General features: G+C 59.5%; 1 long non-coding RNA gene and 1 gene segment (V, D, J or C); both read right to left on the bottom strand.

The window, feature by feature from the left end:
• Nucleotides 1–2391: 2391 nt before the first annotated feature.
• Nucleotides 2392–13082, bottom strand: LOC138062233 (Ig heavy chain V region 6.96-like). The segment is given in 5 exon segments: nucleotides 2392–3103; nucleotides 4385–6582; nucleotides 8196–8525; nucleotides 12290–12481; nucleotides 12879–13082. Coding segments are annotated over 3 exon segments (570 nt in total).
• A 4225-nt stretch (nucleotides 13083–17307) lies between these two features.
• LOC138062235 (uncharacterized) lies at nucleotides 17308–19286 on the bottom strand. The gene is made up of 2 exons (XR_011136317.1): nucleotides 18846–19286; nucleotides 17308–18019 (listed from the first exon to the last, which is right to left on the bottom strand). It is a non-coding gene; the product is annotated as an uncharacterized lncRNA (long non-coding RNA).
• Nucleotides 19287–25415: the final 6129 nt, after the last annotated feature.

Here is a 25415-nt window from a genome sequence, read left to right as displayed (position 1 = left end):
ATAGGGAAAAGGTGCCCTCCTGCTCAATGGCTGCTCTGAAAAGGAGAGCGGGGTGAGGGGCTGTGAGCTGTGGGGAGTCATGGAAACGGGCCAGGATGGCCGGGAGACATGGAGCAGAGGCTGCTAGGTCGGGGCCTTGGCCAGACCCAGCTTGGGCCAGCCCCGGGGGTGAGCTGTCATCCTACAGTGTCCTCTTGTAGGACCTTGTCCATGCCTGGCACCCCTACACTGCCCTGGCCTCACTCCCTGTCCCCTGCCAAAAAGGCTGAGAGACAGAGTGGGGATCACCCGCTCCCCCTACAACCCACTCAACCACATCCCCTCCTCAACCACATCCCATACTCTTCCCTATAGCACGCCATGGTTCCTCCACCCTGCACCCTCACTGCACTCTAGCCTGCCTCCTGCTCTCCCTACTTGCACAGGAAACGTAGAGACCTCTCCTAAGCAAACAGCTTGCTACCTCTGGGCCTCCCTCCTTGACCTTGTCCTCTCTGGAAGGAATGTGGGGAAATGGAGTGCAGAATTGTTGTCCTTTCTTCCTTCCAGGTTTGAATGCACCTTCACGGTCTCACAGAACTCTTCCTTTCTATGTGTTAGCGGTGTTTGGTGAGGGATCTGGTTTATTTTGTGCTGGGGGCTATGTGTATCCCCCCGTGTCACACATCTGTTCTTTTGTTACCCTAATGGGAGTGCTAAGAACTGAAGGGACCCTCCACAGTGCTGCTCCTTTTCTCTGTGTGTGGCTGTCCCCCTATATCCAAAAGAGGGTTCCGGGGAGAGAGGATGGACACTATTCAGGTGGGTTACACTGGGGCGCAGAAGGTTTCCCGTCACTCTGGAAAGGGTGGAGAAGTAGCAGGCAGAGTCCCGGGGTGCAGAGCCAGAGAAGCCTCATACCAGGAACTGCAGCAGGAGTGGGACCATCCCTGGCTCAGTGGGTGTGCAGGGCTCTACATTCTGGCCTCCCAAGCTGGCCCTGCGGGTAGCAGATTGACATCCTTGTGCCCCCACACCTCTTGGCACTGCAGAACTGCTGTTCCCAGATAGGACCCCTGAGCTGGGCCTTTCTTGGCCGGGATACCGAAGGCAGAGCCACCCCTATGCCACTGCCTCCACCCTGCCCAGGCATCCTCTTCCTCTGCTCGCTCCACCCTGCCACCCCTTCTCCCGCTGCCTCTCCCCGCCCCAGGGGCCACCTGGCCACCTCCAAGTGGCCAAGGCCCACAGGGCTCACGGCAAGCCGAAGAGGCACCATGCTCAGTGCTGCAATGAGGCTACTGGAGCACAGGTGTGGGCTTGGCCTCCTCCCCACCTCATCCCCCACAGATAGCGTGGGGCTCAGCAGGGGACCACAGTGTTGGTGCTCCTCAGTAGAATGGGGGGGGCTCTCTTCTGTGTATCACGCTGCTTCGGAGGGACCCAGAGCTTCCACTGGGACATCTCCATCCACAGGCCAGGGCACCTGCCAGGACCAAGCCCTGCCACCCCGTCATCATCCCAGCTGCTGCCACATTTTGGGGACAGTCGTCACCCCCACCAGGGTGTTGAGCTCCCTCACTCCATCTTCCCCTAGGCACTCTAGTCTGGTCCCTTGGGGAAGAGGTCCAGGGCAGGGGTGGGAAATGGAGATGCAGAGGTTAAAGGAGAGGCAAGAGGCCACTGCAGATGGAGACTAGCGGGAGGAAGAGAAAGCAGAGATTCCAGGCCACGGCCAGGGGAAGGTCCTCAACAGCGGAGCAGGGCACTGCTGGCCCCTCAGGGCTGTCGCAGCAGGGGAGGCGCTTCTGCGTCCTCTGCAGCCCTTAAAACAACAAGGAGGAGAGACTTTGCATCCTGTCCTTTTCCTGGGGAAAATCTGCTCTGCAGCTCAGCTCTTTGCGTGCATTACTGTGGGGCTCCCTAAAGAACATGAGGTAGCCAGCCACACTTGATTCAACTTGGGCTTTCCCTGTGCAAATGCTCTCAGGGCTCTTTGTGCTTCTTCCTGACCAACTCTTGCCCTTTCACGTTGTGTGTGTGAGAGAGACTGAAGGAAGGAAGGCGGTAACAGCATGTTCATGGCTTTGAGTGGGCTTGCGAGAGGGTCTGCTGCTGCAATCGGTACCTGTGTGCCCCTTTCTGGGAAGGCCAGCCCAGGCTTGCCACGAGAAGGCTGGGAAGAGGGCCTGGATCCCTGCAGCATTCCGCTTCTACCAGGGCCCCACAAAACCACCAGCTGAGAGGGACTCACCCCAGGCAGCACACCCGAGGCTGTGGGGCTCTGAACCCCGCACCTGGGCAGAGCCAAATGTCCAAGCTGCACAAGAGCAAAGCTGTGATACCATGCTACGGGAACGAGTGTTTCTATTTCCGTGACCTCACAGGGAATCAGGAGAAGCACAGAGAGGAAACACATAATGAGTTCTCTAATCTGGAGGCACATTGCTCTCACAGACACAGCCACACCCAGGAAAGTCAGGCACACAGGAACACAGCCAGTAAAGAAGCAGGAAAGGCCCGATACTCGCTCCCTTGGCAGCAGCATCAGAGCACTGAGGAAAAGCTGCGCCATGCTGGACGGGAGGCTCAGGCAACGTGCACTTCACCGCACACCTCTGAACTTCCCAGAAGAGCTCACATCTGGGCCATAAATCCTCTCACATCTCCAAACACACCTCCCTGCAAGCACAGGAAAGGCCTGCTTTTGGAAACAGCTGGTGCCATCTTCTGACTTGTGGCTGCTGGAAGGAAATGCTGAGTTGTCTGGACTCCCTCTCAGCCAGTTTTTGTTCTACCCTGCTAAAGAGTTGCTCCAGTGTGAGCCTATCAGCACCGCAGTAATATACCGCTGTGTCCTCTTGCTTTGCTGCCCGGATCTTCAGTGTGAATCTGTTCTGGGAGCTCTCCACTTTCCCCTCAAAGTGACCCTCGAAACCCTCTCCGTAGGCACCACCCTGATTGTAAATCCAGACCAGAGAGCCCTGCAGCTTCTGCTGGTACCAGAACATGTAGTAGCTGCCCATGTTGCCTCCACTCATGCTGCACTGGAAGGTACCTCCCTCGCCTTCTCGCACTACCAGCTTCCCAGGGTGTTGCTGCAAGGTCACCTGGCCGTTGACTGCTGTGGAGAGCAAGAGGGAGCCGTGGTCACCTTGAGAGTGGGCAAGGGAGAATGCAACCCTCGTGGGGGCACTGCAATGTCACTGGGCCAGCGGGAGGACTACATCCTACTCCTTGAACCCAGTAGATGAAGTCATGGTCAGGGCCACAGCCCCAACACAGCAACCAGGCCCTGTGAGCAGAGAGACACCGTATCTCCCTCCCTCCAGTTCCCGCTCAGATAGGGAGCTGCTTCTGCCTTTCTCATTGGAAGCGGGTACATGCAGACCTCTCCTGGGCACATGGATCCCATGTGCCTCCCTCCTCGACTCTGTCCTTGCAGCATGCACTGACCGCACTTGCCGCCCTCCGCAAACTGCTTCTACCAGTGCTCCGCAACTGGCCCCGAGGTGTGAGCGGAGCAGTCTTATGCCCCTATGCCCTGCCTGTCCCCACGCTGCGGACGTCGAAGGCCGAAAGGAGGCACCTAACCCACCGCTGGAGGCTGAGCAGGGCTGCGCCCAGACACAAGCAGCAGATGAGGCCAGCGCGGTGGGGGTAGCTCAGGCTGCTGAACAGCCCCGCAGGACGCTGCAGGGTGCAGCGCCACGCTCCGTTCCCGGGCTGTCAGGGCTCCCCATCCTGCTCACTAAGGCTGGACAATGACCCCACGCAGACCCCGGTCCAAAAGGCCAGGCCTGCTGGGTGTAGCCTTCCCCTGCTCCTGAGGGCAAGGTGATTTGCAGGAGACAGCGTCCTCCGCATGGCAGCAGGAGCAGCTGGGGCCCGGGATGGGCCACAGGCACCCGCAGGCAGCCCCAGCCCGCCCAGCCCCGGGCGCCCCTCACCTGCCGGCGCCGCTGCGAAGGACAAGGCCAGGAGCCAAGGCACCATCCGGGGCGGCATCATGGCCTGCTGGAGTGGCGCCGGTCGGCGACAAGGCAGCTGCGGCGGGAGGAGGAGAGGAGCAGCGCTGAGCCCCGCTCGGCCCCGCTCCTGCCCGCACCGGGATCGCGGCCCCTCGCCGCCGCGGCCACGCTGCCGGCCCTGCCCCCTCCGGACCCGCCCCTCGCTGCCGCAGCCCCTCTGTGGGAGGCAAGGGGGGCCCGACTAGCGGGCCCGGCCAGGCCAGGCCGGGCGAGGTTCACCAGCAGAGAAGGAGCGCGGCGCCCCCACAGGGCCACAGCAAGAGACTTTTCTCCCAGGACGGCTGCCAGGGGGTCCGGGCTCTTTAGGCCTGTGGAGCCCTTGGAAAGAAGGACCCCGGGCAATGCCCCCACGGCAGTAGGGGAAAGCTGCTCACCTGCTCGCTGGCTGCTCCAGAAAGGAAAGCGGGGTGAGGGGCTGTGCGCTGTGTGGGAGCCGTGCAGGTGGCCAGGGACAGTCGGGAGCAAAGCAGAGCTAGGAGGGTGCTGCTGCACCCACAGCCAGGCCTGGGCCTTGGCCAGGCCCCACTCGGGTCAGCCCCAGGGACAAGTGGCAGCTCACAGGGTCCCCTGGCAGGACTCCCTCTCCATGCCGTGCACCCTCATCCTGCCCTGCCTCATCCCCGTCCCCTGCCCACCAGGCCACCAGGCCAAGGTGGGGAGAAGCATGGGGAAAAGAACCCAACACAGCCTCTCCCCCTGGCGTCCCGGCTCCGTCCGCAAGGGTGCAGGCCACACACCCACTCCAAACAAGCTGTGCCACGGTGTCACGGTCTTGGCTGGTGTCATCTTTTCCGCGCTGTCGCCAACCCCGCAGAGTGTGCAGCTCCTGCCCCTCCCTCTTCCTCTGGGTGCTCCAGCCTGATGCCTCCGGGAGGAGGCCCAGGGCAGGGGTGAGAAAGGGACATGAGGTGGGTAAAGGGGAGGCGGGAGCCCACGGGAACGAGGCAGCTGGGGTTGGGCAGGAAATGGGGGATGTCAGGCTGTAACAGGGGGAAGACCCTTAGCAGAGAAGTCCCCTAGGCACTCTAGTCTGGTCCCTTGGGGAAGAGGTCCAGGGCAGGGGTGGGAAACGGAGATGCAGAGGTTAAAGGAGAGGCAAGAGGCCACTGCAGATGGAGACTAGCGGGAGGAAGAGAAAGCAGAGATTCCAGGCCACGGCCAGGGGAAGGTCCTCAACAGCGGAGCAGGGCACTGCTGGCCCCTCAGGGCTGTCGCAGCAGGGGAGGCGCTTCTGCGTCCTCTGCAGCCCTTAAAACCTGTGGAGCACTGGGGCAGCTTTCTGGGGCATGTTTCTGGCCCAGAGCACCCCATAGATCCTCATGGTTGGGATCGCCACAAAATCCCAAGCTGGCCCCCCATGTGCATATATGCGCATGGAGCCAGAAGTAAACAGCAAGGAGGAGAGACTTTGCATCCTGTCCTTTTCCTGGGGAAAATCTGCTCTGCAGCTCAGCTCTTTGCGTGCATTACTGTGGGGCTCCCTAAAGAACATGAGGTAGCTAGCCACGCTTGATTCACCTTGGGCTTTCCCTGTGCAAAAGCTCATGTTCAAGGCTTTGGGTGGGCTTGCGAGAGGTTCTGCTGCTGCAATCGGTACCTGTGTGCCCCTTTCTGGGAAGGTCAGCCCAGGCTTGCCTCCAGAAGGCTGGGAAGAGGGCCTTGTCCTGCAGCCAAGCACAAAAACACCCTGCCTGATTTTGACCCCCCTCCTCCCATTTCTACCTTTGCCTTGCCCGTGCTTGACTCACTGTGCCCACTGCTTAGCTCTCCGGTAGTGCAGAAATAGGTGGCTGTGTCTGCAGCTGCTGCAGAGAGCAGGTCCAGGGACAGCTGGTGATTTGGCTTTGCAAGAACGAAGCAAAGTGTTGGAGTCCCGGGAAAGGATACTGCAGCACTATGTGGTGCAGGTCTTTGCCAGGAGTCTGCCGGAGCCAGTCGCAAGCGTAGCTGCTGCCAGCGATGGGTGTGCCAGAGATGTGGCAGGTCAGGGTGAGAGGCTCTGAGCCCTTCCCTGTTGTGGGCCCAGGGGCCTCTGTGTGCACCTGAGAAAGAGCACCTGCAGGCACACGAGCCAAGCATGAGCAGATGGCAAGGGCTCAAGCAATCACTTTATCTACTCTCACATTTGCCTGGCCTCCTACTTCACACCTCCAAGAGCCTACAGCTACAGGCATGTGTTCTCAAAAGCTCTTGCTCCCGTTACATTCTCCGATCTGGGAAACAAGCGCTCAGGCAAAACCAAAGAAACCAGAAAGGCACCATGGATGATAAACGCACTCACACGTGTGTCCGCCAGGGCCCTCAGAGCCAGAGCAGAAGGGGAAAGTCCTGAAAGCTCTGACTTTTTGCAAGATGCCTTTGCAGTCCTTGAGGGGAGGTCCCGACTGTAAACATCAAACAATCTCATTCACAAGGCAAGGTGCACTTTTGTCCTTCCTGGATCATTCTGCATGACAAATGCCCTGACTCTGACTTCCCTTCTCTCCCAGGGAGCTCCAGAAATGACATTTGGCACAGGAATGTTGAGGGAATGTTGTTCTCCTCTTTTGACTGCAAGTTGCTCTGCTGGAATCTGAAAGACAAATCTGCAGGTCAAACAAAGGCTGTCTGAACGATTAAAAAGAAAACCCTCAGCCAAGTGAGCAGTGCTGTTAAGAATGCTCTTGTCTGTAGCGTTTAAGGTGCGTTGTTGTTTTGGAAATACATAGCTGCTGGTACATGCACGTGGTTGACACGGCACCAGTATGTACCCAAACCTGGAGCCGGGCTTTGGGAGGAAGGGGAGCAACTTGCATCCCTGTTAACTGACTTCATCTGCAGGGGCCACTGCTCCTTCTTGGAGCCTGAAGAGACTGAGAGCTGGCCATGGCTCTTCCTGGGCAGAGGGTCATGTATTTCTTCAGAGTACCCAACTGGCTGCTGCTGTGTGAGTCCCACCCACAGCTGGCCCTGGGCGCCTCACCTCCCGATACCAACACACGTTAACAGTTTTTGAAGCTGAAGCTGTATGCAGGACAGAGAGCTTTCAGCATAGCCAGGCGCTCCTCTGGCTGTGCTGGTTCTGCAGGTGCCCTGAGCAGGCAGAGGCCAGCTATAAGGGCCTTCCATGGGGACCCAGTGAGTCTGGGGAGGCTTTGGGCAGAGTCTCGGCTGCGGTTCTCCCTGTGCTGCTCAGCCTGCGTGGGAATTGGAGCCACACTGCAGCTCTGGGGTGGTGCAGAGCCGCTGTCGGCCCCGGCTTTCCCTGAGCTCTGGCGGCTTTCCAACCTCCCCCTTTGCAGGACCGGGTCACTCTAAGTGCATCAGAGGCTGCCTGTCTCCTCTGCTTGCCCCTCACACTGCCGAATCAGTAGGCTGCACTCAGTCGACCTGAACCATGCTTGCTACCAGAGAAGGGTTATTCACATACTGCGATGTAGTCCGTCCATCACAGGAGCCGGTCCAAATGGGTGGACCATGGAAACAGAGCTGTTCCCAATGCCCGTGCATTTTGGGAAGCTGAGGGGGAGCGTGGGGTAGTGAGAGAGGGAGATGGAGGCATACACAATGGTTAGCGCTCACGCAGAGCCAAGAATTACGTTGAATGTCCCCATTGGACTTGAACGCTGGCTTTGGGTCTTGTCAGGAGGAAAGGGGCGATGCCAGGAAAGTAACCATGTGTGGCAGGCCAGGGCTCACCCTGTGGCGTGCACTAATGGCCCATCTCTCACTGGCAGCAGCCCTAAGCTTGCGTGGCCAAAGCCTCCCCTCAGCAAAGCACAGCAGGGCTCTTCCCACCACAGTTTGCACAGACACACAGGTGCTCAAGCTTGGGCAACAGGTTAGGGTGTGAGGAGTCCTCACAGCCCCACAGGGCTGGGTGGGATGCAGGGGTGTGCTCCACTGCTGGGGGTGTGGCACCCCCCTTCCACTTACCTAGGACAAACAATTGCCCAACACATGGCAGCCCATGTGGCTAGGCCTGCTCTGTATCTCCTCTCCCGCTTGGCTCTGCCCGCAGAGATGCTCTGCCTGCTTTTCCCCTTGTCCGTGCCCCTGTGACCCCTGCCCAGCCAGCTGGAGGAGGGGCTGCTGCCCACGGCCCGTGTCCCAGCTAGAGCCCATTCGCTCCCTCACACCTGGGCTGGGCTCTGACACCCTCACCGCAAAAGGGAGCAGGGCAGGAAGCTGATATTGTCAGCGCACCCATGAGTATCTCTCATCGTGGTCCCTGCAGGGCGCAGTAATAGAGCTCGCTGTCAGCCAGGTCCAGCGCGGCGATGCTCAAGGTGCCGGAGCTCTCATCGGCCTGGCTGGAAAACCTCTTGCGGGCAAAAGGGGCTGTGTGGCTGTATGAACCCCCCCGGCCCTTCCTCTGGAGGATGTATTGCAGGGGCATACCGGCACGCTGCCGATACCAGGCCACGTAAACATAGGAGGTGTTGGAGCTGTAGGTGCATCGGAAGGTCGCTGAATGCTCTGCTCGCCCCCGCACTGCAGACATTGTTGGTTGGATCGTGTCACCTTGAAGTGATCCTGAAACCAGAGCAGGGCTCTTTATTCGCTCCTTCACTCCAACCAGCGCAAGGAAAGAGGCTGGGCTGGGGGCCGGGGGTGACGGAAACAAGAAATGCCGTTTCCAAAACCCAGACACGTTGGAAGCGCGAGGGAAGGGTGGGAAGGTGAGAGGGGCTGCGGGCAGGTCAAGTAGCCAGAGGTTGTTTGGGGATGTGAAATATGCTGAGCATTCCTGTCAGACTTGAACACTGCCTTTGGGTTTGGGGAAGAGGAAAGGAGAACTCTCAAGCAGGTAACTCCTTATGGCACCTGTGGGATTGGCCCACGGGTCACTTTGAAAGCCCAGTTCTCCCTGGGAACAGCCCTGAACACCCCAGCAGTTGCCTCCCCTCCAGCTCCCACAGCCAGGGCCAGAGGCCCCTGCAGCAGGTTTGTGGCAGGCTGCAGCCAGGTGTCCTGTTCCCATGTAACGGCACTGAGCTGTCAGGTGGAGTCCCAGGGCTGCAGGGCATGCAGGGCCAGAGGTACCTTTGCCCGTGGATTATTCCAGGCGGCCACGGCTCAACCCTCCTCCACCAGCACGTATTGCGTAAATCATGTTTGGAGCAGGAGGCCCACTTGAGGCCAGAACCAAGGGCCTGACAGGACTGCAGCCCCCGGTAGGTTTTCTGGCTGAAACTGGATCCATGGCAGCAGAGCTGCACAGAGCCGCTGGGCACTCACAGCCCTCTGCCAGCCTCCACCAGCTGCCCCCGGGCCTGCACCGCTGCGGGTGGATGATGCAGGGAGCAAGGCAGCGCACACACAAGGAGGCAGGAAGTTCACCAGCTGCTCTGGCATCCCCTTTCCAGGGACATGGAGAGACCGCATTGCCCCTCTAGCCTGGAAAAAAACACCGGCCCCGGAAAATCCCAAGGCTGCCCTCCTCGGGGCTGATCTTGGCCCTTTCCTGACATGTCTCGCAGCTCTCAAAAGCCTCCCTTTCCCTGCCGCGGCATCCAGGGCCCAGTGGGGAGGTTTCCATGGGAGAGCGCCCTCCGCACGGGAGCAGGAGCAGCTGGGGCCCGGGACAGGGCGGTTGGGTGCCCACGGGCAGCCCCAGCCCACCCAGCCCCAGCCTCGCTGCCCTCCCCGCCCACCCCTCACCTGCCAGCGCCGCTGCGAAGGACAAGGCCAGCAGCCAAGGCACCATCCGGGGCAGCATCATGCTCTGCCGGGCCGGCGCCAGTCGGGGCAAGGCAGCCCCGGCGGGAGGCGGAGAGGAGCAGCGCTGAGCTGCCCTCGGCCCCGCTCCTGCCCGCACCGGGATCGCGGCCCCTCGCCGCTGCCAACCCCCCCCCCCGCCCCCGCTCTCACAGCCCCTCTGTGGGAGGGGAAGGGCACACCCAGCTCCCAGCCGGCTCGACCCCAGGCAGATTCCCCAGCAGAGAAGGAGCACGGCGCCCCCAAAAGGCCAAGGCTCCTTTCCCTTTTCTCCCAGAACGGCTGTGCCGGTGTCCTGGCTCTTTAGGCCTGCGTAGCCCTTGCAAAGAGGGCTGGGCAACGCCTAGGGAACAGGGAAAAGCTGCTCTCCTGCTTGGTGCCCGCTCTGGAAAGGAGAGCAGGGGGAGGGGCTGTGGGCCCTGCGGAAGCAGGGGAGATGGCCAGGAACGGCTAGGAACAAAGCAGAGTCAAGGAGCGCGCTGCTCTGGCTGCAGCCAGCTCGGGGCCTTGGCCAGGCCAACCTCCAGCAGGCCACCACCCCCCCACCCCCCCCTTACAGGCTGTCGGCCCACAGCTTCCTCTCACAGGACTCTCCCCCTGGTCCGCACCTCCATCTTGCCCTGGCCGCCTCCCCTGCCCCCTGCCCACAGGGTTGAAGCACAGCATGGAGAAAAGACCTCCCCTCCCCCCAATCAGTTCTGATACTGCCCCCCTTTCAGTTCTCTGTTGTTGGGTACATGGAGTCTCCAGACGCTCTCAGCCCTTCTCCAGTCTCCGCTTGCCTCACCACTGAAAGGACACTCAGACACAGTCTCAGAGGATCAGGGAGAGAGCAGCAGGAAGCCCAGGGGCTCCTGCCAGCCACCCTCCAACTGCAGTGTCCCGCATCAAGAGCTGCTGCTCACCAGGGAAGGACCACGAGTCCCCTCTTGCCAACAGAGCTGATCTGCTCAAGGGCTGTACCGTGGGGCTCCCCTCCTCTCCCAGCTCTGTAGTTGCTCTGCTTCTTCCAGGCAGCCCCTCGACCAGCCCTGAGAGCTGCAATGTCTTCTTGCAGTATTGTGCAGTAGCAGCAGCAGTGCACGGAGCGGGAGCAAAGCACAGCTAGTGTGGGCATGTAAGCGCACAGAAAGGGCTCTGAGCTTTGTGGGGCTCTCCCAAGGACCAGGATCTCCTTCACCTCCCAGGAACGTGGCCAGGCAGAGATGTAGCAAGGCCAGCATCACCTCACCTCAGCCTGCTCCCCTTCCCAGACAAAGCTGAGAGACAGTACCTGTCCAACCCTTGCCCCCTGGGGGCAAGGTTGGCCTGAGCAGGGCCCTGCTTATCTTGGGACAAGTGGTGGGAGTCAGTAGAAAGCACAGCTCTAGCTTGGTGATCGCCCACTGCAACAGTCATCCCTGGAGGCTTGGAGGAGGAGAAGCAAAAGAGCAAAGATGTAATGTGCCGGTACCAGAACAGACTGCCTCCCCTCGTTCTGTGCTGCAAGGTGCCTCCCTCACCATCACATGGGGCCCACTCACGGAGCTCCTCATCCTACGCCCTCGTCTTTGCCCTTGTCCTCGCAGGACTGACTGCAGTGCCCGGAGGGGAAACTGCTGGGCCCAGCGCAAAGCAAGGAGCCCGGAGGTGCAGGTATAGCAGCCTTGGGAGGTTCCCCAGTGCTCTGCCTGTTGCCATGCTACAGAGGCCATAAGCTGCACTGAGATGCCTCATCGGCAGCTGGAAGTGGAACAAGGCTCTTCCCAATGTGCTCTGCAGGGACACATGAGGGTCAGGCCAGCAGGGCTGCGAGGACTCAGCACAGCTCCACGGGGCCAAGCAGGGCACAGGGCACGCTCAGTTCCCAGGGTGCCAGGGCCACCCATCACGCTTCTCTAGGCAGGGCAATAAGCCCGTGCATGTGGCAACCCACATGATCATGCCTGCACCACTTTGCCTCTCTCCAGCTCAGCTCTGCCTGCTATGCTGCTCCACCCACATTTCCCACCCCATCTGTACCACTGTGACCTGTGCCCAGCCAAGGTCCCTCCTCAGCACAGCCCAGTCCCTTCCTCAAAGCAGGGCGGGACTGAGACAAGCATGGATGCAAAATGGGGGAAGGGAGGAGTGGAAGAAGTGGAAGCAGCCCCAAATCACACCTGAAAACACAGCAGGGCTGTTCTCACAGGGATTCACTGCAACAAGCACAAAGAAAACATGGGGCGGGGGGGGGAGCATGGAATGGGGACAAGCTACAGGAAACGCCCGTGTTAGAGCTGAAGCCTGCCCTTCTATCAGTGGTGCAAGAAAGGGGTGGTGTGGGGAAAGGTCCCACTTGCCGCACCTGTGCCATTGCCGCATGGTGAGCAGCCATGGCCCCAAACCTGCGTGGCACTCCCCTCGCCGCCAGCTCCCACACTCTGGGCCAGGGCCACCGGCAGGAGGTTTGCGTAAGGGCGCAGCCGGATTTCCTGTCACTGTGGCAATGGCACAGAAATAGTAGGCGGAGTCCTGGGGGTGCAGGCCATGCAGGGCCAGAGATGCCACGGCCTGCAAATTGTTGCGGGAGGCAGTGGCTCGACCCTCCACAGCCGTACCGTAACGAATGTAGGTAGAATCATGGCTAATGGTGGCGACCCACTCGAGTCTGGCGCCGGGGGCCTGACGGTACCAAAATAAATGATAATCATTGAAGTTGAAGCCGTATCCCTGGCAGGAGAGGCGCATGGATTCCCCAGGTGCTTTCAGCTCTCCTCCAGCCGCCACCAGGCGCACCTGGGCCTGCACGCCTGTGGACAGAGAGTGCATGGAGCAAGGCAGTGCACACACACACACACACGGTGGCAGGCAGTTCACCAGCCGCTCTGGGGTTCCCTTCCTGGGGACATGGAGACCCAGCATCATCCCTCATCCCCCTACCCTGGGAAACCCACTGGCCCTGGAAAATCCCAAGGCTGCCCTCCTCAGGGCTGAACTTGGCCTTGTCCTGAAATGTCCCCCAAATCCTGGAAACCTCCCTCTCCCTGCCATAGAACCTCATCCCCACTGGGGAAGGCAATTTGCAGGGGCAAGCACATCCCATGGCAGGGCAGGTAGCTGCTGGGGCCCGGCACAGGGCACAGGCTCCTGTGCACAGCCCCAGCCCGCCCAGCCCCGGCCTCGCCACCCTCCCCGCCTGCCTCTCACCTGCCGGCGCCGCCGCGAAGGACAAGGCCAGCAGCCAAGGCACCATCCGGGGCGGCATCATCCCCGGCCGCGCCCGGGGCTGAGGCCAGCTGGGGGCAAAGCAGCCCCGGCGGGAGGCGGAGAGGAGCAGAGCTGAACCACGCTCAGCCCCTCTCCCGCACCCACCGGCATTGTGGGTCCACACCGCGGTACCGCTAACCACTCTGCTCGCCCCCCGCCCACACCCGTCCCGCCCCCGCCGCCCCCGCCGCCGCTGTGGCCCTTCTGTGGGAGCAGGAGGCGGGGTGCAGGGCCGGCCCGGTGGAGGTGCATCAGCAGAGAAGGCCCGCAGCGCCCCCACAAGGCCACGGCTCCTTTCTCTGTTTTCCCCAGGCAGCGGCACGAGTGCGCGGGCTCTCCAGCCCTGCAGAGCCTCGTAAAGAGGAAGCCTGGGCAGCGCCTCAGAGGCCGCAGGGAAAAGCTCTCCTGCTCGGTGGCTGCTGCAGAAAGAAGAGCGGATGGGGGCTGCAAGCCATGGGGGAGCCCTGCAGACGGTCGTGGCTGGCATGGAGGAAAGCTAAGGCATGGAATGGCCTGCTCTGCCTGCATATGGGTCAGGGTCTCCTCAGCCAGGCCCAGCTCGGGCAGCCCCACCACTGGGCTCTCAGCTGGGGCTTATGGGGCAGATGTGGAAAGGGGAACTGTTACAGGAAATGTTTACGTTAGATGTGCGACCTGTTGCTGGGTCTGGGGTGTAGCAAAGAGAGATGGAGGGACTACTTCCATTTTCAGGACAACCGGGGTCACCCCACAGAGTGCTGTGATAGCCCAGCTCTGCCTGGGAACAGCCCCAAGTGCCCCCACACCCCGCCCCACCACTCATCTCCCCCTCCCCCCCCCCAGCTCCCACACCTTGGGCCAGGGGCCCTGGCACGAGCTTTGTATAAGGGCAAAGCTGGCTTTCCGGTCCCTGTGGGAACGGTGCGGAAGTAACCGGTGGAGTCCCAGGCGTGCAAGGCGTGCAGTGCCAAGATGCCTCAGCCCATGGATTGTCCCAGGAGGTGGTGGCTCAGTCCTCCACCACTGGTACGTACTTAATGAACGAGGAATCGTAGCTGGTGTAGGAGGCCCACCGGGGGCTTGATCCCAGGGGCCTGCTGATCACAGAATCACAGAATCATTTTGCTGGGAAGGGACCTCTGGAGATCATCTAGTCCAACCTCCCTGCTCAGGCAGGGTCCTCTAGAGCATATTGCCCAGGATTACATCCAGACAGGTTTTGAATATCTCCAGGGAAGGAGAGTCCACTACCTCTCTGGGCAACCTGTTCCAATGCTCTGTCACCCTCACAGTGAAGAAGTTTTTTCTCAGGTTTAGGTGGAACTTCCTGTGGATCAGTTTCTGCCCCTTGCCTCTTGTCCTGTTGCTGGGCACCACGGAGAAGAGACTGGCCTCATCCTCTTGACACTCCCCCTTCAGATACTTATACACGTTGATGAGATCACCTCTCAGTCTTCTCTTCTCCACCCTGAACAGGCCCAAGATACCAAAGCACGTTGTGGTCCTTGAGGGTGAAGCTGCATAGATGGCAGGAGAGGTGCATGGAGGCCTCAGCTGCTCACAGCCCTCCCTCGGCCTCCCGCAGCTGCACCTGAGCCCTCACCCCTGTGGACAGAGAGCACAGGCCAGGGGCTGGGGCCGCTCAGAGACAAAGCATCCCTGGCACGAGGCAGACAGGAGCAGAGCTGAGCCACTCTCAGCCCCTCTCCTAGCTGCACAGGGATTGTGGCCCCTCCTGCAGCAGCAGCAGCCCTCAGCTCAGCAGCACCGCTGACTCTACCCACCCTGCCTGCAGCAGCCCTTTCAGTGGGAGGAGAAGGGGGGACGCAAGACCAGATTGGACCAGGCCAGGGGAGGGTCATCAGCAGAGGGGGAGTGTGGCATTCCTAGAAGGCCACAGCTCCTTTTCCTTTTCTCCCCGGATGGCTGTGAGGGTTTACCAGCTCTTTAGCTCTATGTAGCCTCATAAAGAGGGACCCTAAGCAAAGCCTCCGAGGTGATAGGGAAAAGGTGCCCTCCTGCTCAATGGCTGCTCTGAAAAGGAGAGCGGGGTGAGGGGCTGTGAGCTGTGGGGAGTCATGGAAACGGGCCAGGATGGCCGGGAGACATGGAGCAGAGGCTGCTAGGTCGGGGCCTTGGCCAGACCCAGCTTGGGCCAGCCCCGGGGGTGAGCTGTCATCCTACAGTGTCCTCTTGTAGGACCTTGTCCATGCCTGGCACCCCTACACTGCCCTGGCCTCACTCCCTGTCCCCTGCCAAAAAGGCTGAGAGACAGAGTGGGGATCACCCGCTCCCCCTACAACCCACTCAACCACATCCCCTCCTCAACCACATCCCATACTCTTCCCTATAGCACGCCATGGTTCCTCCACCCTGCACCCTCACTGCACTCTAGCCTGCCTCCTGCTCTCCCTACTTGCACAGGAAACGTAGAGACCTCTCCTAAGCAAACAGCTTGCTACCTCTGGGCCTCCCTCCTTGACCTTGTCCTCTCTGGAAGGAATGTGGGGAAATGGAGTGCAGAATTGTTGTCCTTTCTTCCTTCCAGGTTTGAATGCACCTTCACGGTCTCACAGAACTCTTCCTTTCTATGTGTTAGCGGTGTTTGGTGAGGGATCTGGTTTATTTTGTGCTGGGGGCTATGTGTATCCCCCCGTGTCACACATCTGTTCTTTTGTTACCCTAATGGGAGTGCTAAGAACTGAAGGGACCCTCCACAGTGCTGCTCCTTTTCTCTGTGTGTGGCTGTCCCCCTATATCCAAAAGAGGGTTCCGGGGAGAGAGGATGGACACTATTCAGGTGGGTTACACTGGGGCGCAGAAGGTTTCCCGTCACTCTGGAAAGGGTGGAGAAGTAGCAGGCAGAGTCCCGGGGTGCAGAGCCAGAGAAGCCTCATACCAGGAACTGCAGCAGGAGTGGGACCATCCCTGGCTCAGTGGGTGTGCAGGGCTCTACATTCTGGCCTCCCAAGCTGGCCCTGCGGGTAGCAGATTGACATCCTTGTGCCCCCACACCTCTTGGCACTGCAGAACTGCTGTTCCCAGATAGGACCCCTGAGCTGGGCCTTTCTTGGCCGGGATACCGAAGGCAGAGCCACCCCTATGCCACTGCCTCCACCCTGCCCAGGCATCCTCTTCCTCTGCTCGCTCCACCCTGCCACCCCTTCTCCCGCTGCCTCTCCCCGCCCCAGGGGCCACCTGGCCACCTCCAAGTGGCCAAGGCCCACAGGGCTCACGGCAAGCCGAAGAGGCACCATGCTCAGTGCTGCAATGAGGCTACTGGAGCACAGGTGTGGGCTTGGCCTCCTCCCCACCTCATCCCCCACAGATAGCGTGGGGCTCAGCAGGGGACCACAGTGTTGGTGCTCCTCAGTAGAATGGGGGGGGCTCTCTTCTGTGTATCACGCTGCTTCGGAGGGACCCAGAGCTTCCACTGGGACATCTCCATCCACAGGCCAGGGCACCTGCCAGGACCAAGCCCTGCCACCCCGTCATCATCCCAGCTGCTGCCACATTTTGGGGACAGTCGTCACCCCCACCAGGGTGTTGAGCTCCCTCACTCCATCTTCCCCTAGGCACTCTAGTCTGGTCCCTTGGGGAAGAGGTCCAGGGCAGGGGTGGGAAATGGAGATGCAGAGGTTAAAGGAGAGGCAAGAGGCCACTGCAGATGGAGACTAGCGGGAGGAAGAGAAAGCAGAGATTCCAGGCCACGGCCAGGGGAAGGTCCTCAACAGCGGAGCAGGGCACTGCTGGCCCCTCAGGGCTGTCGCAGCAGGGGAGGCGCTTCTGCGTCCTCTGCAGCCCTTAAAACAACAAGGAGGAGAGACTTTGCATCCTGTCCTTTTCCTGGGGAAAATCTGCTCTGCAGCTCAGCTCTTTGCGTGCATTACTGTGGGGCTCCCTAAAGAACATGAGGTAGCCAGCCACACTTGATTCAACTTGGGCTTTCCCTGTGCAAATGCTCTCAGGGCTCTTTGTGCTTCTTCCTGACCAACTCTTGCCCTTTCACGTTGTGTGTGTGAGAGAGACTGAAGGAAGGAAGGCGGTAACAGCATGTTCATGGCTTTGAGTGGGCTTGCGAGAGGGTCTGCTGCTGCAATCGGTACCTGTGTGCCCCTTTCTGGGAAGGCCAGCCCAGGCTTGCCACGAGAAGGCTGGGAAGAGGGCCTGGATCCCTGCAGCATTCCGCTTCTACCAGGGCCCCACAAAACCACCAGCTGAGAGGGACTCACCCCAGGCAGCACACCCGAGGCTGTGGGGCTCTGAACCCCGCACCTGGGCAGAGCCAAATGTCCAAGCTGCACAAGAGCAAAGCTGTGATACCATGCTACGGGAACGAGTGTTTCTATTTCCGTGACCTCACAGGGAATCAGGAGAAGCACAGAGAGGAAACACATAATGAGTTCTCTAATCTGGAGGCACATTGCTCTCACAGACACAGCCACACCCAGGAAAGTCAGGCACACAGGAACACAGCCAGTAAAGAAGCAGGAAAGGCCCGATACTCGCTCCCTTGGCAGCAGCATCAGAGCACTGAGGAAAAGCTGCGCCATGCTGGACGGGAGGCTCAGGCAACGTGCACTTCACCGCACACCTCTGAACTTCCCAGAAGAGCTCACATCTGGGCCATAAATCCTCTCACATCTCCAAACACACCTCCCTGCAAGCACAGGAAAGGCCTGCTTTTGGAAACAGCTGGTGCCATCTTCTGACTTGTGGCTGCTGGAAGGAAATGCTGAGTTGTCTGGACTCCCTCTCAGCCAGTTTTTGTTCTACCCTGCTAAAGAGTTGCTCCAGTGTGAGCCTATCAGCACCGCAGTAATATACCGCTGTGTCCTCTTGCTTTGCTGCCCGGATCTTCAGTGTGAATCTGTTCTGGGAGCTCTCCACTTTCCCCTCAAAGTGACCCTCGAAACCCTCTCCGTAGGCACCACCCTGATTGTAAATCCAGACCAGAGAGCCCTGCAGCTTCTGCTGGTACCAGAACATGTAGTAGCTGCCCATGTTGCCTCCACTCATGCTGCACTGGAAGGTACCTCCCTCGCCTTCTCGCACTACCAGCTTCCCAGGGTGTTGCTGCAAGGTCACCTGGCCGTTGACTGCTGTGGAGAGCAAGAGGGAGCCGTGGTCACCTTGAGAGTGGGCAAGGGAGAATGCAACCCTCGTGGGGGCACTGCAATGTCACTGGGCCAGCGGGAGGACTACATCCTACTCCTTGAACCCAGTAGATGAAGTCATGGTCAGGGCCACAGCCCCAACACAGCAACCAGGCCCTGTGAGCAGAGAGACACCGTATCTCCCTCCCTCCAGTTCCCGCTCAGATAGGGAGCTGCTTCTGCCTTTCTCATTGGAAGCGGGTACATGCAGACCTCTCCTGGGCACATGGATCCCATGTGCCTCCCTCCTCGACTCTGTCCTTGCAGCATGCACTGACCGCACTTGCCGCCCTCCGCAAACTGCTTCTACCAGTGCTCCGCAACTGGCCCCGAGGTGTGAGCGGAGCAGTCTTATGCCCCTATGCCCTGCCTGTCCCCACGCTGCGGACGTCGAAGGCCGAAAGGAGGCACCTAACCCACCGCTGGAGGCTGAGCAGGGCTGCGCCCAGACACAAGCAGCAGATGAGGCCAGCGCGGTGGGGGTAGCTCAGGCTGCTGAACAGCCCCGCAGGACGCTGCAGGGTGCAGCGCCACGCTCCGTTCCCGGGCTGTCAGGGCTCCCCATCCTGCTCACTAAGGCTGGACAATGACCCCACGCAGACCCCGGTCCAAAAGGCCAGGCCTGCTGGGTGTAGCCTTCCCCTGCTCCTGAGGGCAAGGTGATTTGCAGGAGACAGCGTCCTCCGCATGGCAGCAGGAGCAGCTGGGGCCCGGGATGGGCCACAGGCACCCGCAGGCAGCCCCAGCCCGCCCAGCCCCGGGCGCCCCTCACCTGCCGGCGCCGCTGCGAAGGACAAGGCCAGGAGCCAAGGCACCATCCGGGGCGGCATCATGGCCTGCTGGAGTGGCGCCGGTCGGCGACAAGGCAGCTGCGGCGGGAGGAGGAGAGGAGCAGCGCTGAGCCCCGCTCGGCCCCGCTCCTGCCCGCACCGGGATCGCGGCCCCTCGCCGCCGCGGCCACGCTGCCGGCCCTGCCCCCTCCGGACCCGCCCCTCGCTGCCGCAGCCCCTCTGTGGGAGGCAAGGGGGGCCCGACTAGCGGGCCCGGCCAGGCCAGGCCGGGCGAGGTTCACCAGCAGAGAAGGAGCGCGGCGCCCCCACAGGGCCACAGCAAGAGACTTTTCTCCCAGGACGGCTGCCAGGGGGTCCGGGCTCTTTAGGCCTGTGGAGCCCTTGGAAAGAAGGACCCCGGGCAATGCCCCCACGGCAGTAGGGGAAAGCTGCTCACCTGCTCGCTGGCTGCTCCAGAAAGGAAAGCGGGGTGAGGGGCTGTGCGCTGTGTGGGAGCCGTGCAGGTGGCCAGGGACAGTCGGGAGCAAAGCAGAGCTAGGAGGGTGCTGCTGCACCCACAGCCAGGCCTGGGCCTTGGCCAGGCCCCACTCGGGTCAGCCCCAGGGACAAGTGGCAGCTCACAGGGTCCCCTGGCAGGACTCCCTCTCCATGCCGTGCACCCTCATCCTGCCCTGCCTCATCCCCGTCCCCTGCCCACCAGGCCACCAGGCCAAGGTGGGGAGAAGCATGGGGAAAAGAACCCAACACAGCCTCTCCCCCTGGCGTCCCGGCTCCGTCCGCAAGGGTGCAGGCCACACACCCACTCCAAACAAGCTGTGCCACGGTGTCACGGTCTTGGCTGGTGTCATCTTTTCCGCGCTGTCGCCAACCCCGCAGAGTGTGCAGCTCCTGCCCCTCCCTCTTCCTCTGGGTGCTCCAGCCTGATGCCTCCGGGAGGAGGCCCAGGGCAGGGGTGAGAAAGGGACATGAGGTGGGTAAAGGGGAGGCGGGAGCCCACGGGAACGAGGCAGCTGGGGTTGGGCAGGAAATGGGGGATGTCAGGCTGTAACAGGGGGAAGACCCTTAGCAGAGAAGTCCCCTAGGCACTCTAGTCTGGTCCCTTGGGGAAGAGGTCCAGGGCAGGGGTGGGAAACGGAGATGCAGAGGTTAAAGGAGAGGCAAGAGGCCACTGCAGATGGAGACTAGCGGGAGGAAGAGAAAGCAGAGATTCCAGGCCACGGCCAGGGGAAGGTCCTCAACAGCGGAGCAGGGCACTGCTGGCCCCTCAGGGCTGTCGCAGCAGGGGAGGCGCTTCTGCGTCCTCTGCAGCCCTTAAAACCTGTGGAGCACTGGGGCAGCTTTCTGGGGCATGTTTCTGGCCCAGAGCACCCATAGATCCTCATGGTTGGGATCGCCACAAAATCCCAAGCTGGCCCCCCATGTGCATATATGCGCATGGAGCCAGAAGTAAACAGCAAGGAGGAGAGACTTTGCATCCTGTCCTTTTCCTGGGGAAAATCTGCTCTGCAGCTCAGCTCTTTGCGTGCATTACTGTGGGGCTCCCTAAAGAACATGAGGTAGCTAGCCACGCTTGATTCACCTTGGGCTTTCCCTGTGCAAAAGCTCATGTTCAAGGCTTTGGGTGGGCTTGCGAGAGGTTCTGCTGCTGCAATCGGTACCTGTGTGCCCCTTTCTGGGAAGGTCAGCCCAGGCTTGCCTCCAGAAGGCTGGGAAGAGGGCCTTGTCCTGCAGCCAAGCACAAAAACACCCTGCCTGATTTTGACCCCCCTCCTCCCATTTCTACCTTTGCCTTGCCCGTGCTTGACTCACTGTGCCCACTGCTTAGCTCTCCGGTAGTGCAGAAATAGGTGGCTGTGTCTGCAGCTGCTGCAGAGAGCAGGTCCAGGGACAGCTGGTGATTTGGCTTTGCAAGAACGAAGCAAAGTGTTGGAGTCCCGGGAAAGGATACTGCAGCACTATGTGGTGCAGGTCTTTGCCAGGAGTCTGCCGGAGCCAGTCGCAAGCGTAGCTGCTGCCAGCGATGGGTGTGCCAGAGATGTGGCAGGTCAGGGTGAGAGGCTCTGAGCCCTTCCCTGTTGTGGGCCCAGGGGCCTCTGTGTGCACCTGAGAAAGAGCACCTGCAGGCACACGAGCCAAGCATGAGCAGATGGCAAGGGCTCAAGCAATCACTTTATCTACTCTCACATTTGCCTGGCCTCCTACTTCACACCTCCAAGAGCCTACAGCTACAGGCATGTGTTCTCAAAAGCTCTTGCTCCCGTTACATTCTCCGATCTGGGAAACAAGCGCTCAGGCAAAACCAAAGAAACCAGAAAGGCACCATGGATGATAAACGCACTCACACGTGTGTCCGCCAGGGCCCTCAGAGCCAGAGCAGAAGGGGAAAGTCCTGAAAGCTCTGACTTTTTGCAAGATGCCTTTGCAGTCCTTGAGGGGAGGTCCCGACTGTAAACATCAAACAATCTCATTCACAAGGCAAGGTGCACTTTTGTCCTTCCTGGATCATTCTGCATGACAAATGCCCTGACTCTGACTTCCCTTCTCTCCCAGGGAGCTCCAGAAATGACATTTGGCACAGGAATGTTGAGGGAATGTTGTTCTCCTCTTTTGACTGCAAGTTGCTCTGCTGGAATCTGAAAGACAAATCTGCAATCCTCGTTTGCTGTTTCTGTTGCTATGGTCCAGAAGTACCAAGCTGAGTCCCAGGGATGCATGGCACATAGGTCCACAGTCTCCTGGGCCCAGAGTATGTCCCAGGAGGTGGTGGCTCAAGCCTGCACAGTGGTCCCATGCTTCATATTACCTGATTGGCTGCTGAGGCCCTCTTGAATCTGATCCTGGGCACCTGATGATACCAGCTGAAGCTGGATGCATGGCAGAAGAGTCATATAGAGTGCCTGGGCACTCACAGCCCTCCACTGGCCTCCAGCAGCTGCCTGTGGACCCACACCGCTGCAGACAGGGAGTGCAAAGAGCAAGGCAATGCATGCACAGGATGAGAGGTGATTCACTTGCCGCAGTGGGTTCCACTTGCCAGGGACATGGGGAACTGGCACCGCCCCTCCACCTGGGGAAACCTACTGGCCCCAGAAAATCACCCCTCCTTGGGGCTGATCTTGGCCATCTCCTGAAATGTTTTGGAAATCCTGAAAGCCTCCCTCCCTCTGCCACAGTGCCTGGTCCATATCAGGGAAGACAATTTGCATGGGTGAGTGTGGAAGTAGAAAGAGCTGGGTCCCAAGATGGGGTCCCAAGATAGGGGAACACGCACTCGTGTGCAGCCCCAGCCCACCCAGCCCTGGACTTGCTGCCCTCCCCAGACAGCTCTTACCGGCCAGCACTGCTGCAAGGGACAAGGCCAGCAGCCAAGGCTCCATCCTGGGTGGCATCATTCCCTGCCAGGCCAAGGGTCAGGGACTGGGGCCTGTCAGGAGCCAAGCAGCCATAGCAGGAGGCAGAAAGGAGCAGAGCTGAGCAGTGCTCAGCCCTGCTGCTGCCTGCACTGCCCCTCACTGTGGCAGCACTACTGACTTTACCCCCGCAACTCATCTCTTCAACCCATCCGCAGGTTCATCAGCAAAGGAGGAGCGTGGGAGAACTTGGACCCCAGAAGGCCAAGGCTCCTTTCCCTTTTCTGTCCAGACAGCTGTGAGGGTCTTCTGGCTCTTTAGCCCTTTTAAAAAAGGGAATCTGGGCAATGCCTCCAACACAGTAAGGGAAAACTGCTCACCTACTAGATGTCTGCTCTAGAAAGGAAAGGGGTAGGAGTGGCTGGGGGATGGTGGAGCCATGGGCATGGCTGGGGATGGCCAGAAACACAGCAGAGACAAGGAGCACCCTGCTCAACCCACAGCCCATTTGGCACCTTGGCTAGGCCCAGCTCAGGCTGGCCCCAAGGTCAGGCTTCTGGCCCAAAGCGACCCCTTGCAGGACCCTCCCTGTTCCCTGTACCTGCAGCCTGGCATCACTCTGTCCCCTGACCACGGGGCCAAGACACAGTATGGAAACAACCCTCCTCATGCCCCCATTTCTGATACTTTCCCCTTTGGCCCCATACAGTTCCTCTACGATGCTCATCTTCAGCCCCCTGCTGCGTCCTCCTGCCTCTTGTGGGCAGTTTGGGGCCCCCTAGGCTGCAATGTTGCCCTGCTGGGACCCTGGCACTGCTGGGCTGCCTTGCCTTGGCCCCTTCCTCACTGCACAGCTGGCAGAGAGGGGCACCATGGGGTCCATCAGGAGTGGACCTTGCCCCCTGCTGTTCTCTCAAGCCCCAGCTCTCAAGCGCTGGGATCGTTCCCCAGTGGCTGTCTATTGTATGAATCTCTGGCTGTCAGGGAACGCAGCTGCACAGAGAACTGGTTGGTGGGGATGTCTCTGGTGATGCTGATTCTCTTTTGGAAGAGTGGGGCACAGTCAGTTTGCACACCTCCAGAAATCGCAGCCATCCACTCCCGGCTCTCTCCTGGTTTCTGTTTGTGCCAGTGGCCCACAAACATATCAGTGGAGGGTGGTTCCCCATTCACAATGCACATGAGAGGACAGACTGTGAGCCCTTGCCCTTTGCCAAGGCCCAAATTTCACAAGTGTCATTCAAGAACAGTTGTGCATGCAATACAGGATAGCGGGTAGCTTTGGCAGATGCCTGGGGTGCACAACACTGGGTTCATCTTGCTTCATCTGCAGAGGAGGAAATGTGGTCCTGGAAGGTGGGGCCATGCCCAGTGTCTTGTTGTAGTTCAGGAGATAATTGCATGGATCCACAGCAGGTTCAGGCATGCTGCTGTATCCTGCCCCACCATATCAACAGGGCACGCAAGAGTCTCCAAATGCTGCAGGTGAGAAGTGCTCAGATACTATTTCCCCTCAAATTCTAGCACTGTTCTAGCTCCTCTTCTCAAGCCATAAGCCCTGTAGATAAGCCATCCTAGTCTTCTCCACCTGCCACAGCCTTCACCCACTTCTGCCCAAACAGGAGAATGGCATTCTATGAAAGTGCTCCTTTGTGGTTATTCTCAGAAACCAAATGCATCAGTCTGCAGTTTAACATTCCCCATCTGGTACTGCCCTCACAATGTCATGATGGCTGCTACAGAAGTCAGTGTTGGTGTATGTGTATCAGCAAGTGCAGCTGCAGGGAGCTCTCATTCCTGGATTAGCCTGCATGGGTGATGCCTCGATCTGGTAAGGAGGTGGAGGAGAGTGTGCAGTCCTTGTTTGGATAAAGACTTCCCAGTTATTCTGGCCCTCCCAGGCCAGAAGTAGTTTGCACTGTCACAGCATCTCCAGAGACAGCACAGGTGAGTGGGAGTCTGTTGCGCTGTGAGGGGGTTGAGCAGCCTCCACTGTAGAATTGGGCACAGCTCCTTGGTGAGCTTCAGATATTTTTTGTTGCTATCTCAAGGTGGTGTCTGGAGCCCAGAAGGACAGGGCTCAGCAACTTCCTTCCTGGAACAGCACAGTCTCCCTGTTACTCCCCGACCATGGCCAACAAAGGTACCAGCCCCTCTCCACCCACCCTTGCCTTGCCCCAGCAACTCTTGAGGCACCATGCAGGGCAATGCAGGGAGGTATACACCCCACAAAACATAATTCCCCAACGAGCTTTTTCCTCCCCCTCCAATGGTATAGAAGGCCAAGAGCAAATCGACCCTGTCCTCCACAACCACATTCCTTCCTGCCTCCTAAGGGACCTTTTCTGGCAGGCTCCCCTCTCTCCCTAGGAGCTTGTCACCACAATAGCCTATCCTCTTTTCATGCTGTTCTTCCTTGCATCAGTACCACTATAGCTGGCATAGAAGTAGGTGGCAGTGGCAGTGGGTGTCAGGCTGTGCAGGCACAGGGAGATCTTGTTCTTGGCTTGGTCTGCAGAGAAAGCACTGCAGCCTTAGAAGGTCAGGGTGCAGTGGATGAAGTTATTACCCATACAGATCATGCTATATGTCTACCAGGAGTCTGGCAGAACCAATGCCAACTTCACAGAATCACAGAATCACAGAATGGCCGAGGTTGGAAGGGACCTCTCGAGATCATCTAGTCCAACCCACCCTGCTCAAGCAGGGTCCTCTAGAGCACATTGCCCAGGATCGCGTCCAGGCGGGTTTTGAATATCTCCAGCCAAGGAGACTCCACTACCTCTCTGGGCAACCTGTTCCCATGCTCTGTCACCCTCACAGTGAAGAAGTTTTTCCTCGTGTTCAGCTGGAACTGCGTGTGTTTCAGTTTGTGCCCGTTGCCTCTTGTCCTGTCGCTGGGCACCACGGAGAAGAGTCTGGCCCCATCCTCTCGACACCCTCCCTTCAGATAGTTGTACACATTGATGAGAATGCCTCTGAGTCTTCTCTTCTCCAGGCTGAACAGGCCCAGCTCTCTCAGCCTTTCTTTATAGGAGAGGTGCTCCAGTCCCCTCATCATCTTCATAGCCCTCCACTGGACTCTCTCCAGTAGTGTCATGTCAACTTCTACTGTCATTGGAAACAGAAATAGCAGAGATAGTACAGGTGACCGTTAGAGAGCTGGAAGGAGACCTTCCCTTCCCTGGGACCTAATGCCAC

Source organism: Struthio camelus, chromosome 25 (genome assembly GCF_040807025.1).
Source record: "Struthio camelus isolate bStrCam1 chromosome 25, bStrCam1.hap1, whole genome shotgun sequence".
NCBI lineage: Eukaryota > Metazoa > Chordata > Aves > Struthioniformes > Struthionidae > Struthio > Struthio camelus.
This window is presented reverse-complemented; position numbering and strand designations above follow the sequence as displayed.